Source organism: Protopterus annectens, chromosome 9.part0 (genome assembly GCF_019279795.1).
Source record: "Protopterus annectens isolate FY-2018-M chromosome 9.part0, PAN1.0, whole genome shotgun sequence".
Lineage (NCBI taxonomy): Eukaryota > Metazoa > Chordata > Ceratodontiformes > Protopteridae > Protopterus > Protopterus annectens.
In genome coordinates, this window is record NC_056743.1 from 734062261 (window position 1) to 734075828 (window position 13568).

General features: G+C 40.1%; 1 protein-coding gene across 2 annotated transcripts in view; it reads left to right on the forward strand.

The window, feature by feature from the left end:
• The window catches only part of LOC122811489 (sodium/potassium-transporting ATPase subunit alpha-1), a 990310-nt gene that overhangs the window by 222909 nt on the left and 753833 nt on the right, over nucleotides 1-13568 (forward strand). Inside the window, exon 23 of one of the 2 annotated variants that reach the window (XM_044083358.1) lies at nucleotides 2988-3229. The exons of the other annotated variant lie outside the window; for it this stretch is intronic. Coding sequence (XP_043939293.1) covers nucleotides 2988-3016 — 29 coding nt within the window. The 3' untranslated portion in view covers nucleotides 3017-3229. Of the gene's footprint in view, nucleotides 1-2987; nucleotides 3230-13568 lie in introns of those variants that run through there. 2 annotated transcript variants of the gene reach the window in all.

Genomic DNA, 13568 nt, shown 5'->3' on the forward strand with positions numbered 1-13568 from the left:
ACCAAAGGGGACAAAAGATGTGGTTCCGGAAATCCCAACAGTCATGTTTCGCTCCGGAACCCTCGTCCTTCAGAGGCAGAAGAGAACAGGGTGGACGCCGGCCCAGAGGCAGAGGGGGACCGAAGAATTTCGGGTCGAGAGACCTTTTCGGATCGGCCCGCGCAGCAACCTTGAGGGGTTACCCGGCTGCTCCACTCTGGAGGCAGTCGGGGGGGGGTGCTTCTCGAGGCACCTAGCAGTTTGGGAGTCAATTACAATGGATCGCTGGGTGCTTCGAATCATATCCAGAGGTTACACTATCCCTTTTCTGAATCGTCCTCTCAGACCCCGGAGCCTCCCCGATGTCCCACCCAATCAAAGGGAGGCAGCAGCCACAGAAATAAAGCAGCTGCTAGAAAAGAGCAATCCAGTCTATCCCCCCAAGACCAGTCCGGATCAGGCTTCTACTCCAGGTTCTTTTTGGTGCCAAAAAAGACTGGGGACTTGAGACCAATCCACAACCTGTCCCTTCTGAACCTAGCAGTTGCCAAAGAAATTCCAGATGGTCACCATTCAGTCCATTCTCCCACTCCTACAGGAGAACGACTGGACGTGTTGTTTAGACCTCAAGGATGCGTACTACCACATTTTCATGGACAGACGATCCAGGAGGTTTCTCCGCTTCCGGCCGGGAGCCAGTCACCATCAGTTCAGGGTCCTTCCCTTAGGTCTCACCACAGCCCCCAGGGTGTTCACCAAAGTGATGGCAGTTGTAGCGGCCCACCTGAGGCTTCAGGGAATACAGGACTTTCCGTACCTAGACGACTGGCTCCTCACCGCCCCCACCAGGCATCTACTCTCCTCAGCCAAGAATTACTTCCTTCACTTGGCCTCTCATCTGGGAATTTCTATCAATCTCAAGAAATCCTCCCTTCAGCCAATTCGGAACTTAGATTTCATAGGGGCCAGGCTAGATACAAACCTGTTGAGGGCCTTCCTAACTCAGGACAGGCTTTGAACTTTGACATTCCATGTGATGGCTCTCTTACATCCCCCCTTCAGAAATCTAGTGGCAAAGTTTGAATTGATTAAATGGAGGCACTGGAAATAGTGATGCAGCAGTTCCAAACTGCTTTTTCAAACCTTTACAAAAAGGTTATTTAACATTTTTGGTAACTTCCATTACATTTTGTATGTCTGTAATGAGCTGTCTTTTGGGACTTTGTAAGGAGGTTCGTGAGAAATGGATGTTCATCTTGAGAGTACTGCTGCAGTAAAATTTCCACATATAAGAAATTAATGTACAGGTGAATATCCGTTCTTCTGGTCTGATTTCCAAAGCTTTTGGATGTCCCCAGAGCCAAGAACCTCTTTCCAGTGTTAAGGACATGTGCTTAATGCCTTTTAGTAAGAACGAGCATTCCACACTATCTTATGTTCTTTTTAGCCACAAGAAGCATTTGGTAGTTGATCCATCCGCTCTTTAAAAGCTGCTTCAACAGGGCCACAGGTACACAGTCCAAAAACATTATTACACTTGTGCTGAATTTTGAAGTAAAGTTTTGATTGAGTCGTGTAATTTCCATAGAAAAATCCCACAAAGTGCTTGCAGGAGATGGATTCCCCCTAAAGATTACCATCTTCAGCACCACTTTTGGCTAAGAGAGAACCATTTTGTTACCTTATGTGAGCCTTTTTAACTATTCATTAGGAAGACTTTGCTATACCTGCATAACTTCTGGGCCTTTCTGGAGCAAAAAACACTAAGCTTGGCCAAGGCATACTGGTGTCTCCGCAGCAGGAAATCCCTCTATAAAGTGGGCTTAAATCCAGACCTTTTCCAAAAAGCTATAAAAACGCAAGGAATTGATTGCTGAAGTTCTGCAGACAAAGATGTGGCCTTGGCAACCCCACCAATCCCATTAATGGCATCTGTCCTGAGATGTAAAATCACTTCCTCCTGTGGTCCCCAGCACCACCAATTTCAATATTCCCACTTTCTTTGCCTCTTCAGAGTCTGTGGGATTACAGCTTCCCAAGCAAGCCAAATGTGGGTAATTGTCTAGAGCACTATAGAATTTAATATCCAAAGCGTTATAATTCATATCAGTGGTAACCTTGCAAGTTGGGAAAGTAGATGAGTTTAAGTACTAGTACTGTTAATAGCACTTGGTACACCCAGAGGTGAAGTCGTTGATAGCAGACGCCATGCAGAATGGGGATGGTGAAATGGTTTGTGGGTAATGTAGAAAAAAAAAAAAAACAGGGTTGTCTTCTGTGCGGAGTCTGTGTGTGGATTTCCTCTGGGTACTCTGGTTTACTCCCACATTCCAAGGACCTGCATCTAGAGCCTTTCTCCCTGAGCCTCCACTGAAAATGGGTTCTGAACCAGTCGGACTTTCCCAGTAAACAGATGTTAAATAAAATAAAGATTTCCCCAACCACCAGTGCCATCATCTTTATGAACATTGCTGGATGCTGGAAGTATCACCATTCCTTGTTTGCTTGGCTTATTCTGCTGCTCATGTTTTGATAAAAGGATGTATCCCTGTTGCACACTTTAATTTATACATTGCAAACTTATTTGCAACAAACTTTTGTGAAGAAATTGGTCCCTGTTTGGCATTACATACTAATTGATCACGTAATGCATTTGTAAACAGGTTTGTGTGTAGTCTGTTAAGTTATAGTTTTGTTACTTGCCAAATGCAGTGCAGTTGTTCAACATTGATGCAGAAGTCTGCTCCATTTTAGTGTGGTTCATGAAATGTACTTTGTAACTTAAGTTTGCCTAGTAGCTGACCTAGCTGAAAGTATTAAGGCAACCTGATTAAAGTGCATTTATACCCTTGGAGTACAGACTGAGCTTTCTATAAGGCTTGCAGATTCTTTTAAGACTTACAGGTGGTAATGTGTGTGTGTGTGTGTGTGTCTGTGTGTCTGTGTGTGTGTGTGTGTGTGTGTGTGTAAGTAAATATAACTAATATTTGGTATTTTCTCTTTTTCAGGATGGGTAGAAAAGGAGACCTACTACTGACAATCAGGTGCCAGAACATTTCAAAACTATCCTCTTTTCTGTCTGTGGGCTTTAACCTATGGCCTTAAACAACATGCGTTATTGGGTGGGGAAGAAATACATGTGGACTACAGTGTTATGTGCCTTTGGTTTTGTATGACAAAGAATAAGGAAAACAGCTGGAAGAGTTTTTTTATACGGATTTTTATGAATAAAGTTATAACAGTGGTTGCATTTTGGTCTCTTACTTGAGAGAGTTTTTGTAGAACTTGTATTGTTGAAACCAGAGCTGTGGGTTTTGTTGCATTGTCTGCTGGAAGGCTAACTGCTGTGATCCTTGGCCTGCTGTTTTGCACTTAAGCACTGATGCAAAAGACTAATTACATACTTGAAACAGAGCTACATGGCGGAAGATGTTTAGTAGCTTTGACATTGGTGAATTCAGCATGCTGGGATTGATTTTTGTTTAATCTGTCTCAACATTTGACATTTGCATTTTTTTAAGATGTTTATATAGTATTGAGTAAAGTGAGTTGCTACTTCATTAGTCCTGCATTTTGGAAGGAGTTGATGCTAAAGTAAATAAGTGAATACCTCCGCAGCCTAATTTTCAAGATAAGTTTTCTCAGGAATGATTTGGGTGAACCCCTTCTCTCACCCGGCTCCTGGCCACCATCTAGCGAATAATCAGTTGGAGATTTATTTTATTTAAAAAATCAAGTCTCTGGGCATACATTCAGTGCCATGCTTTTTCTAAGCACCCCAAACCACCAGTACCTGTGGGATTTACCTCCCATACTTTCACTTTAGAAAACAGCAGTTGGCCTTTTTGGGTTAAAAAAAAAATAATTTCAGAATATTACGCGCGCACACACACACACACACACACACACACACACACACTCTCTTGTCTTTCATTCACATTTTTGTCCATTTAACCTCTTGTTATGGTATTGAAACACCACATACTGTTTCTGCCTGGATCTGGACCAGAATTGTAACTGCACCACCATTCTTCAGCTTACTCTGTACCATTCATTAGGGAAGTAAAAGTAGGATGATCTTGGCTTACTGTTGCATTCATCACTATAGTGATCTCTGACTAAAGGGCAGCAAGCAGGTTAGTACCCCACCTGAGACCGATTTTCCCCTAATTATTCTTAACAGACTGCTAGAAGAAAAATGCAACCTAACCATCTAGTAAGGAGACTGTCGCAGCTTGACCCTGCATGCCCAGTTTGGGGGAAAAGTATATATTTCAGCAACCCTAGCCTTGGCGCTGAACTGTTAGACCTACATTCTGAATTCATCAGAAGTATATCATCGGGTAGTTTATTGTTCTAGGTGATTTTTATCCTCTTGCTTTCTAACCATCTACTCATCCCTTGATTAACCCAGTGCCAATCTGTTCCCCCACTCCTGGAATGCCACCAAAAGTTGAAGTGAGAATTATTTGGAAGAGGGGGTCATCATTCAGGCAGTCATGAGGATGCTTTATGCTGTCACTGGCATTCCAAATATTGGTGCATCTTGACAGCCTAACCGCAACCGCTGGGTGGTGAGATGTGTGAACCACATCATCACAGCAGGCCACAATGCCTTCCACTCTCAAAGAAAGCTGGCACACAAGTCCCATCCTTATGCCACCCTTCTGCATCAGGTTTACAAAGCTAATCTATCTTCCTGACTGAGGAAAAGACTTCTGCCCTTTCACTGTTGGGTTCCACCTGTCAGGTTGCTCACCACTGTATTAAATGCAGTGATGCTTCCTCCAGGGGTGCTGCATTTGATTGAGATGTTACTCTTAGCTTTGCTTGATGACATTTAGGTCAAACTACTGAATGCTCTTTTGGGTAATAAAATAATTTTTGCTGCTGAACTTTGCTAGGGTAAGGACAAGCCCTTGAAAGAGTTGAAACTTTTTGTTTCTCCTCTTTCAAAGTTTCAAAGAAATTACCCTTACAAATCTGCTTTTGTTCTCAGGCAGTTTCATTCTCCACTCAAAAGGTTAAAAGTGTTCCAGACGTGCTTCCTACTAAAGCTACTGAAAGCCCTACTTCCCAGAAACCTACTTTTCAGGACAAACCAGGTTCTTTTTGATAGTTTGCTTCACCTTTCCCTCAACCAGGTTCCTCTGTCTCCCCATTGTTTCCTGTCCCTTCCAAATTGGTTAAGAATCACAACAGACTATTGAGTTTCATCCATTGTCAGCCAGGGGTATTTCATGGTTTGGAATACCCCCCCCCCCCCCGGGCATCTTTGTCTCCTCTGGAACAGCTTCCTTTTCTCCCCAGAGGAGCTTCATTCTCTCTCGGTCCAGGGCACCATTCAGGCTGTACCCTCTCCAGGTAGGGAGTGATTTTTACTCCAGAAAGTGTTTGTATCCCAGGAAGGAGGGTACTTTGAGACCAGTTCTACACCTTTCCCAGCTCTGAATTTTCTCAAGATTCTTTCCTTTCATATGTTGTCTGTTCAAACATTATTTGGTCTTCTTCCAAAGGTATTTCTGATCTTTCCATCTCAAGGATGCTTATATCCCCATCCAACCCCTTTTCAGAAATGTTTGCTTCTCTATTTTTTTCTTGCATTTTCAGTTCTCTTCTTTGACCTTTGACCTTTCTACTGCCCCAAGAGTATCCACCAAATGCCAAGCTGCTGTCATTGCAGGATGATAGTTCACATCTTTTCTGTCTGGACAATTGGCTCATTCAAGCTTCTACGCAAGGCTCTGCTTCAGTCTCTTCAGTTTACTACTTCCCTGTTGCAGAGTCTTGGGTTCGCTGTAAACTTTCAAAAATCAGCTCTGACCCCTTCTTGGGTTCATGTTTTCCTTGATTGCAGGATCCCGACCATCCGATGCTTGCCTCTAAGGGCCAATCTCTTATTGCCTCTTCCCACTATCTGCCTCTGGAGTCGGTTAAGGCAAGGGACTTTCTTAGTGTTCTCAGGTTATGGTTTCCACTATTCTATGCTACATCTGGCCAGGCTCCATATGAGAATGCTACAGTGGTACCTCAAGTCAGGGTGGCTTCAGCATTGCCACCCCCTGGATTTCCCAGTCCCCTTCCTCCTTTGTCTCAAGCTTGAACTTCAGTGGTGGATTCTTCATAGGTTCATAGGTAGGTACTAGGCTATTGGCCCTAGGGCCTATATAAGCCTAGCCAAATGGTACCTTAGCTTTTGCCACCCAAGAATTATTTTCCTGTGCCCCTGTCAAGCAGACCCACAAGTGATCCCCGGGGTGAATTTCCCATCTCCCATCCAATCAAGATTTTTCTTGAAGAGTACTAATGAGGAGCTTTGTTTGATATAGATAGGTAGTTTGTTCCAGAGTATGGGAAGTCTCTGGGACAGGAATCTATCCCTCCAGCATGTTCTGTTTATTGTGGTGACAAGGTTTAGGTCCCTAGAGCGTGTAGCTCGGAGTGATTGGGGTTTCTTTACGTGGAGCATGTCCAATAGCTGTGGGTTTGACATAGCTTTGTATGTTAGGCAGAGATCGCCTCTGAGTAGGCGATATGCGACGGAGTAAAGCTGGAGTTTTTTGAGACTGTCTACGTAGAGCATCTGTTTGAGGCTGGTAATCCTCTTTGTGAGGTTTTTCTGTGGCCTTTCCAGTTGTTGTAGATGTCTTGTGAGATATATACCAAAAGGGGTGTTGTACTCTATAATGGGTCTAATGAGTGATGAGTAGAGGGGAACAATGACCTCTTTCAACCTGGGGCATCCTTTCTAAGCTCCAGCCCTAACCTGGGGCGTCCTTTCTAAGCTCCAGCCCTAACCTGGGGCTTCCTTTCTAAGTTTCAGCCCTAACCTGGGGCTTCCTTTCTAAGCTCCAGCCCTAACTCAAGAGCCCTTTACAGGTGCCTCTGATAGGGTTGGAGAGGCCTTCTTTGGCTCAGTTGCATGGTCTCTGGCCTCTGCATAAGCGGTCAGACCACATCACTATAAAGGAGATGAGGGCCCTGCTTCTAGCTGTTGAGGCTTTTCATCCCAGGCCCCTCAAAAGTTTCAGACAACACCAGTGATGTGGTATGCCAACAGGCAATGGGATACTAGGTCCTATCTTCTTTGCTCACTAGTTAGTTCAAGTGTGGGATCTAGCTGTCCAGTATCTTGTGACTCTTCAGGTAGTTTACATTCCCTTAGAGCACAATTCTTTGAGCAGGTCTAGCACACAAGCTTGACAAATGGATGCTTCAGAGATGTGTTCTTGGACATTGCCAATGGGTTGGGTATTCCTCGGGTAGATATTTTTACCTCCCCTCTGAACAGACAACTTTGTATTTTGTTTCAGAGTCCCAAGTCCTCTGACTTGGAAAGTGGACACCCTGTCTTTTCCTTGGAAGGGGATGTTTATGTATGTCTTCCTTTCTCTTCTGCGTTTGAGTCTTTCACAACATCATGCAGGACTCTCACAAAATCTTGCTAGTGACTCCTTTTTGGTCCAGACAGCATTGGTGCCACCTTTCTCACTTGACCAGGGGTAGGTAGTCACCACAAGTTACCTCACTGTGTGAACCTTCTTACACAAGACAAGGGGTCTCTTATCCATTCTCTTATCCACTCTTCAACTGACACTGTGGGTGATAGGGTTTTGATCCCTTTTAAGCACCTTTTTTTCTAAGGACGTTTAAAGATCTGCAGGAGGCCAGGAAGACTACTACCAGGGGGTCATACTTGTCCAAATGTAAAAGATTTTCTTTCTGATGCCTGTCTTGAAACCAGGATCCCCTGTCTGTGGAGGTTGCTATGGTTCTGTCATTTGTGTGATCTGCTCCATGCGGAGTTGCCAACCCTGCCTTCTTGCAACCTCAGTTTTGTTTTTGAAAACTTGACTCTGGCTCATTTTGAACCTGCTGCTTCAGTTTCCTTACAGCATCGTACTTGAAGACTGTACTTTTGGCTCTCACTTCAGCTGAAAGAGTGTCTTAGCTTCAGGCTGTCATGGCTGTTCCTTTTAGTTTTTCACAGGCAGTGTGCCTCTTCGTAGTAATCCTTATGCCAAATGTTGTCATTGAGTTGTCCCTTCATCAGTCTATTCATCTTCCTTCCCTTTTTTCCTTCACAGTCTGCCAGTGAGAAGGTTCTTCAAACTTGGATTTGCATAGATGGCTCAGACTTTGAATAAAGCAAGTTTAGCTTTATTGTTTCCTTTCATCCCAGGTCTTTGGGTTTGGCTGTTTCTAAACAAACCTTCTCCTGGATTTCTAATAAAATTTCTTGTTTTTGTTAAATGTCTTTCTTCATCAGTAAAGGCAACTAAGACTGTTGCCTCTTCTGGTGCTTTTTTCAAGGGATTGTATACCAATTCCATCTTTGAGACTGCTATTTGGTCTTCTGTTCATACCTTCACAAGCATTACAAGTTGGATGCCATTTCCAGGGCTAGAGCTGGCTTTCCCAGGGCTATCCTGCATGGTTTTCTGGAGGACTGTTCAGTGCCAAAGTAGCAGTCACAGGTTTCCTTTTGAGTTTTTGTACTTTAATACTGCAACAGTTGTATGGGAGGACATAGTATAGTTGTATGGAATCTTGCCATAACAGTAGGTGTCCTTCTTCACTGTTGCAGTATCCACTTCCTCCCTCCTGCCCCCTCTGCTCTTTGCTGTTCTTTATTGTCCTTCTGGATGAGGGGGCTCGTCTCCTTTTTCCTCCTCCTGGATGTACATGTTCTTCTTTGTCCCCAGGGACATTCTATGTTAACTTTTATACCCTACATCTTGAATGAACGCAAGTGTGATGTATGGTGCCTGTAATTTCAAAGGCTTTGGTAGACTGTCCAGACACTGTGCTATCCTTAGCAGATCTCTTAAGTTTTGAATTCCGCAACGGTGAAGAGAAAGACCTACTTTACACAACTGTACTTGGTGCAAGGCTGCTTAACGTTATTACAAAGCTAACATAGTTGCCAAACTGTCAATGTATAGAGCGACCTTTCTTCTAAATATAGTATGGACACTGGCCTCCCTCATTAAAGGACAACTCCAACAGTCTTTTTTTTTTCTTTCAAGGAAGTGATTTTCCATGCCTTTAATACAACACTAAACACTACACATACAGAAAAGGCATTTAATAAGTATTCCATTTGGTTTGCCTGAACATTTTCAGTTTGCCTTTCTTTCCTGCATTTGCATCATAATCTATGTGGCAGAGTTATTAGGTAAGGTCATTTATTCCAACTACATAGCCATTCAGAAAACAGTGCTTCTCAAGCAACGGTATTTAAATGTGCTTTCAGTCAGATTGCCAGCATCACACTTCAGACAAATATTGTAGCCTGGAGTCTGAACAAAAGCAAGGCTTTCAAACTTGGTTTTTAGAAGCAAAATAACTTGCACTTTATTATTTTATTATGTTAGTTGTTTTCCCTTTAATCAAACCATGCCACAAAGAAAGAAAATCTTGGTGTTTTCTCAGTGTTTCATTTTGCATTTTTTTCTGCACTATTTTCTGTAAATGTATGTTTCTTTTGATGTTTTCTTACACCATTTTTTACTGCATACAGTATTTTGTTGACACAAGTCAGTGAGTTGAAGGAAAATTGACCTCAACAACTCTCATTCTAACTTCAGTATTAAAAACTAAAATCAATGCAAACCATCTCGGCCCAAAGAATACCTATTAATCACAGGGGTCAGGTTTTCATTCCTGAAAATGGTGCATAAGAGATGGCCACTAATGAAAATCAAAGGAAGCAAAGTAATTAAAAAGTTGATTCCGACAAAAGTAGCAGTCACAGTATTGTTTGTAAGCTGTCGAGAGAGAAAACCACAGTAAATGGTCCCCTCATAAGGAGTTTATTCTCCCTAAAAATGACATCAGGAATGCAAAAGCACTGACTGTAAAACAAAAGCGTGCTACTTGTGGCAGCACGCTTTCACGCCGTTTTGGGGTATAACAAGTCATTTTATTTGTTTACTGGGTTATTCTCACTAGGCTAGTAGCCTCTTTTCAGAAGAAACCTGATGTATTTATAATACTAGGGGAAATTTGGTCAGGGCATTGGGGAACTTCCCTATTGTAGTTATTACTTGTGGAACCCATTTTACAGGAGCAATTGAGATCTGAGAATGTTTGCAGGATTCTGAGGAGATGTTAAAAAGAAATCTGATGGAGATGTATAATGGATTTATAATTATAACCCTCTAGTCTGGAGATCTGCAGGATGATTTACTTAAGGGAAATGGTGATGCATAGTAAGACTGAGAATGGAGACATTTCGGGGGGGGGGGGGCATTTTGGAGAAAATACAAAAAGGAGGATGCAGAAATGATCCTAATGACTAGGGGCGAGATGGAAAAGAAAACGCAGAGAAAGTAAGTCAAAAGGGGAGTAGCAGAAAAGAGGGCAGAAGAAAATAAATGTACTAAAGATTCAAAGTAAAGAAGACAAAGAAATGAAGAGGTGTGAAGCTTGGGACAATTTAATAGCTCCTTTGGGTGTAAAAGCAGTTGAGGTAAGAGCACTTAATCTTATTAACACAGAGGCATTTTGTGAAATATTTGGGATTGTTTTTTCAATGCCAAATTTTCTTGGAGAAAATCGAGACTAATTCATGGAATGTTTGTGATTGAAACAAAAGAAAATTCATGTACAATTTCGAACAAAGGAGGAAATGGACTGAAAGGACATTTGAAAACTTTATGTAAAGAAGTACTTGGCATTGCAAAAGTTTATTACAAAATAAGTTTATGGACTGGTGGACAGGACTGTAATAGTGTTAAAATAGAAAAAGAAAAAAAAGGCTGTGTGTGTATATGTATGTATGTATGCATGTGTGTGTATATATATATATATATATATATATATGTTTTTATATATATATATATATATATATATATATATATATATATATATATATATATATATATATATATATATATATACACACACACACACACACACACACACACACACACGGTTCCCCTTCATATGATCAAATGTCTCTAAACTCTAAAGTCATAAACTCGAAACCAGAATCTGGAGTTTAAAGAAACTCTAACATGTGAAACAGAGAAAAAAAGATTTTCCATTCCTCTGCTACAGTGCTGTCACAGAACATTCACATTTAAACTGCTAGGGTACAGGGGGACCTGGCCACCTGCAATAAGGTAAGTTAACTTTTTATTTTTTTTAAACCTAAGACTCCCATTCACAATTTTGAGTGAATGGAAGTCTGTGATTCTGGTCTCGATTATGTTCCATCCATTCCATTTTGTGAAGGGGAACTATATGTATATAACATAATATGGCAAGCATGATAAATGTGAAGGGGAAGAGGGGTGTCATAAAATACTGGGGATCACCCAAGACATTTTTTTGTTAAAGTATTTTAAAAAATGATGCAAGAATATGAATTGAAATATTATAAATGTAACAAAACTGGACATTTATAGAGGAATTGCAGAAATGAACAGTAAAAGATGACTGAACAAAGAGCAGATATTTTAGAAATAGTAGAAACAGAAAACAATAGAGGGCATAGAAGGTTCTGAAGAACTACATTGTGAAGTAGTAAAAAAAAACTTGGTTGGTAAAAAGACAGAAAAATAAAAGTTTAAAAGGATAACTACAAATGAAAAAAGGGAATGGATGAAAAAGAATATATACAGCTAATGATTGGGTGTTTGACTCGGACACAAGGTGTGCAGTGTTTGATTCTCACCTTTGGGAGGGAAAATGGCTAGGCTTAGAAGGGCCTATTAAAGCTAGCCCGGTAATTAGCTATTACATTATGAATCTAGGGAAGATGAAAATTTTAGTGCTTTTTGTAAATGTGAGCAGTATTAAGAATATAGTAATAGTAATGGGGTTTGTAGTGGTATAGTACATGTAATGTATATGTAATTATATTAGAAGACAAGATTTTTTAACAAATGAAAGATTACAAACAGAGAAACTATGCGGAAGAAATACAGTCTGGAATTTGGAAAATGAGGGATGTTCTGGAATAGCCATATTCTGTAGCAAAAATGGGAAGATTAATCGTAGATTTTAAATGAATGCTTGTATATAATAGCATTATATGCTTATAATTGGAAAGAAAGGGAAAATTTATTTTATCAGATTTTAGACTATGTAGTAATAAATATGAATAATTATAATAACTGGAGACTTCAATTGTGATTTAAAAGCCAGGTGTAAAAAGAAAGGAAATGATATAAGAAAATTGTTAGAAGTTGTAAGATTTGGTAAGTTAACACTTTGTGACAAAAAAAATCATGTACCTACAAGTATATACAATTGAAATAGATTATTTTATAGTATCAGGAGGTTTAGTTATAGGAGAACGGTGTAGTTGAAACATGATTTTCTGATAATCTTGCAATATGGCTAGAGATAAAGTAAAGTGAGGAATATATAAAAATAGGGAAAGGAATAAGGATAAATGAGAACGTAGGGAATGAAGAAGGAAAGAGATTAGTAATACAGTTATGGAAAGACTCCATTACTGTGACAATATTTTATAAAAAAAAAAGGGTCTGAATGGTTTGTGATATTTAAGGGAAAAGTATCAAAATTGTTTTTGCAGTGGCAATATGTGATAAAAAGTAGAGAAAAATATGAGAACATATAACGATGCATTGGAAGATGTAGAGCATAATGATAGAAAGTACTTTGGGAAAGAAAAATAATTATATGAAAGAAATCAAGAAAAAGTACAAAAATTGTTGTATAAGCAAAGATGTTTTTTACAAGGAAAAAGAAAAGTAGTATTGAGTTATTTAAGCAGATGAGTAAAGGAAGATGGTATTCAGAGAATTAAACATGCAGAAGGAGAAATGGAAATAACTCAAGATTATGAATAGCATAGTACAATATGTACAAGAAATAGTTAAAAGAAATAGTGAAAAAAACATGTAAAATGTTAAGAGGAAAAGGGAATAGAGTTGGAAAAGGAGATTTCTTTAGATGAGCTAGATAAAATATTAGTACAAGGTAAATATAGATTCAGCTGCAGGACCATATGGAACAGGGTATGAAATGTATAAAAATTTAAGGGATTTTGAATGAATGGTTAAATGAAGGTTAAAGAATTATGTTGTGGAATACTTCACTTTCTATGGAAAAAAGAAAAGACAAACTAAAGCCTGACAGGACTGAATAACTGTGACCTTTATGAAAATAATATAAATTGATTTGAAACTATAATGGAAAATATGGAAGATTTTGTGTGTATGCACACTGGATATAAGAAGTGTACACACCCTTGTTAAAATGCCAGGTTTTTGTGATATAAAAAATAAGACCACAGTAAATCATTTCAAAACTTTTCCCCACCTTTAACGTGACCTATAACCTGTACAATTCAATTGAAAAACAAATCTGCTAGGGGAAAAAATATATATAAAAAAAAAAACATGTACAATGAACTGGTTGCATAAGTGTGGACACCCTTAAACTAATACTCTGAAGCACCTTTTGATTTAATTACAGCATTCAGTCTTGTGTACACACCTGCCATCAATTAGAGAGTTTTCTCAGAAAAACTCCCAGTGGACTGAGTAGTAAGGGCAGGTGACTGGATTCTGGCTAGGAAACGAGATGTGAGCCTAGAGGTGACTGGCTCC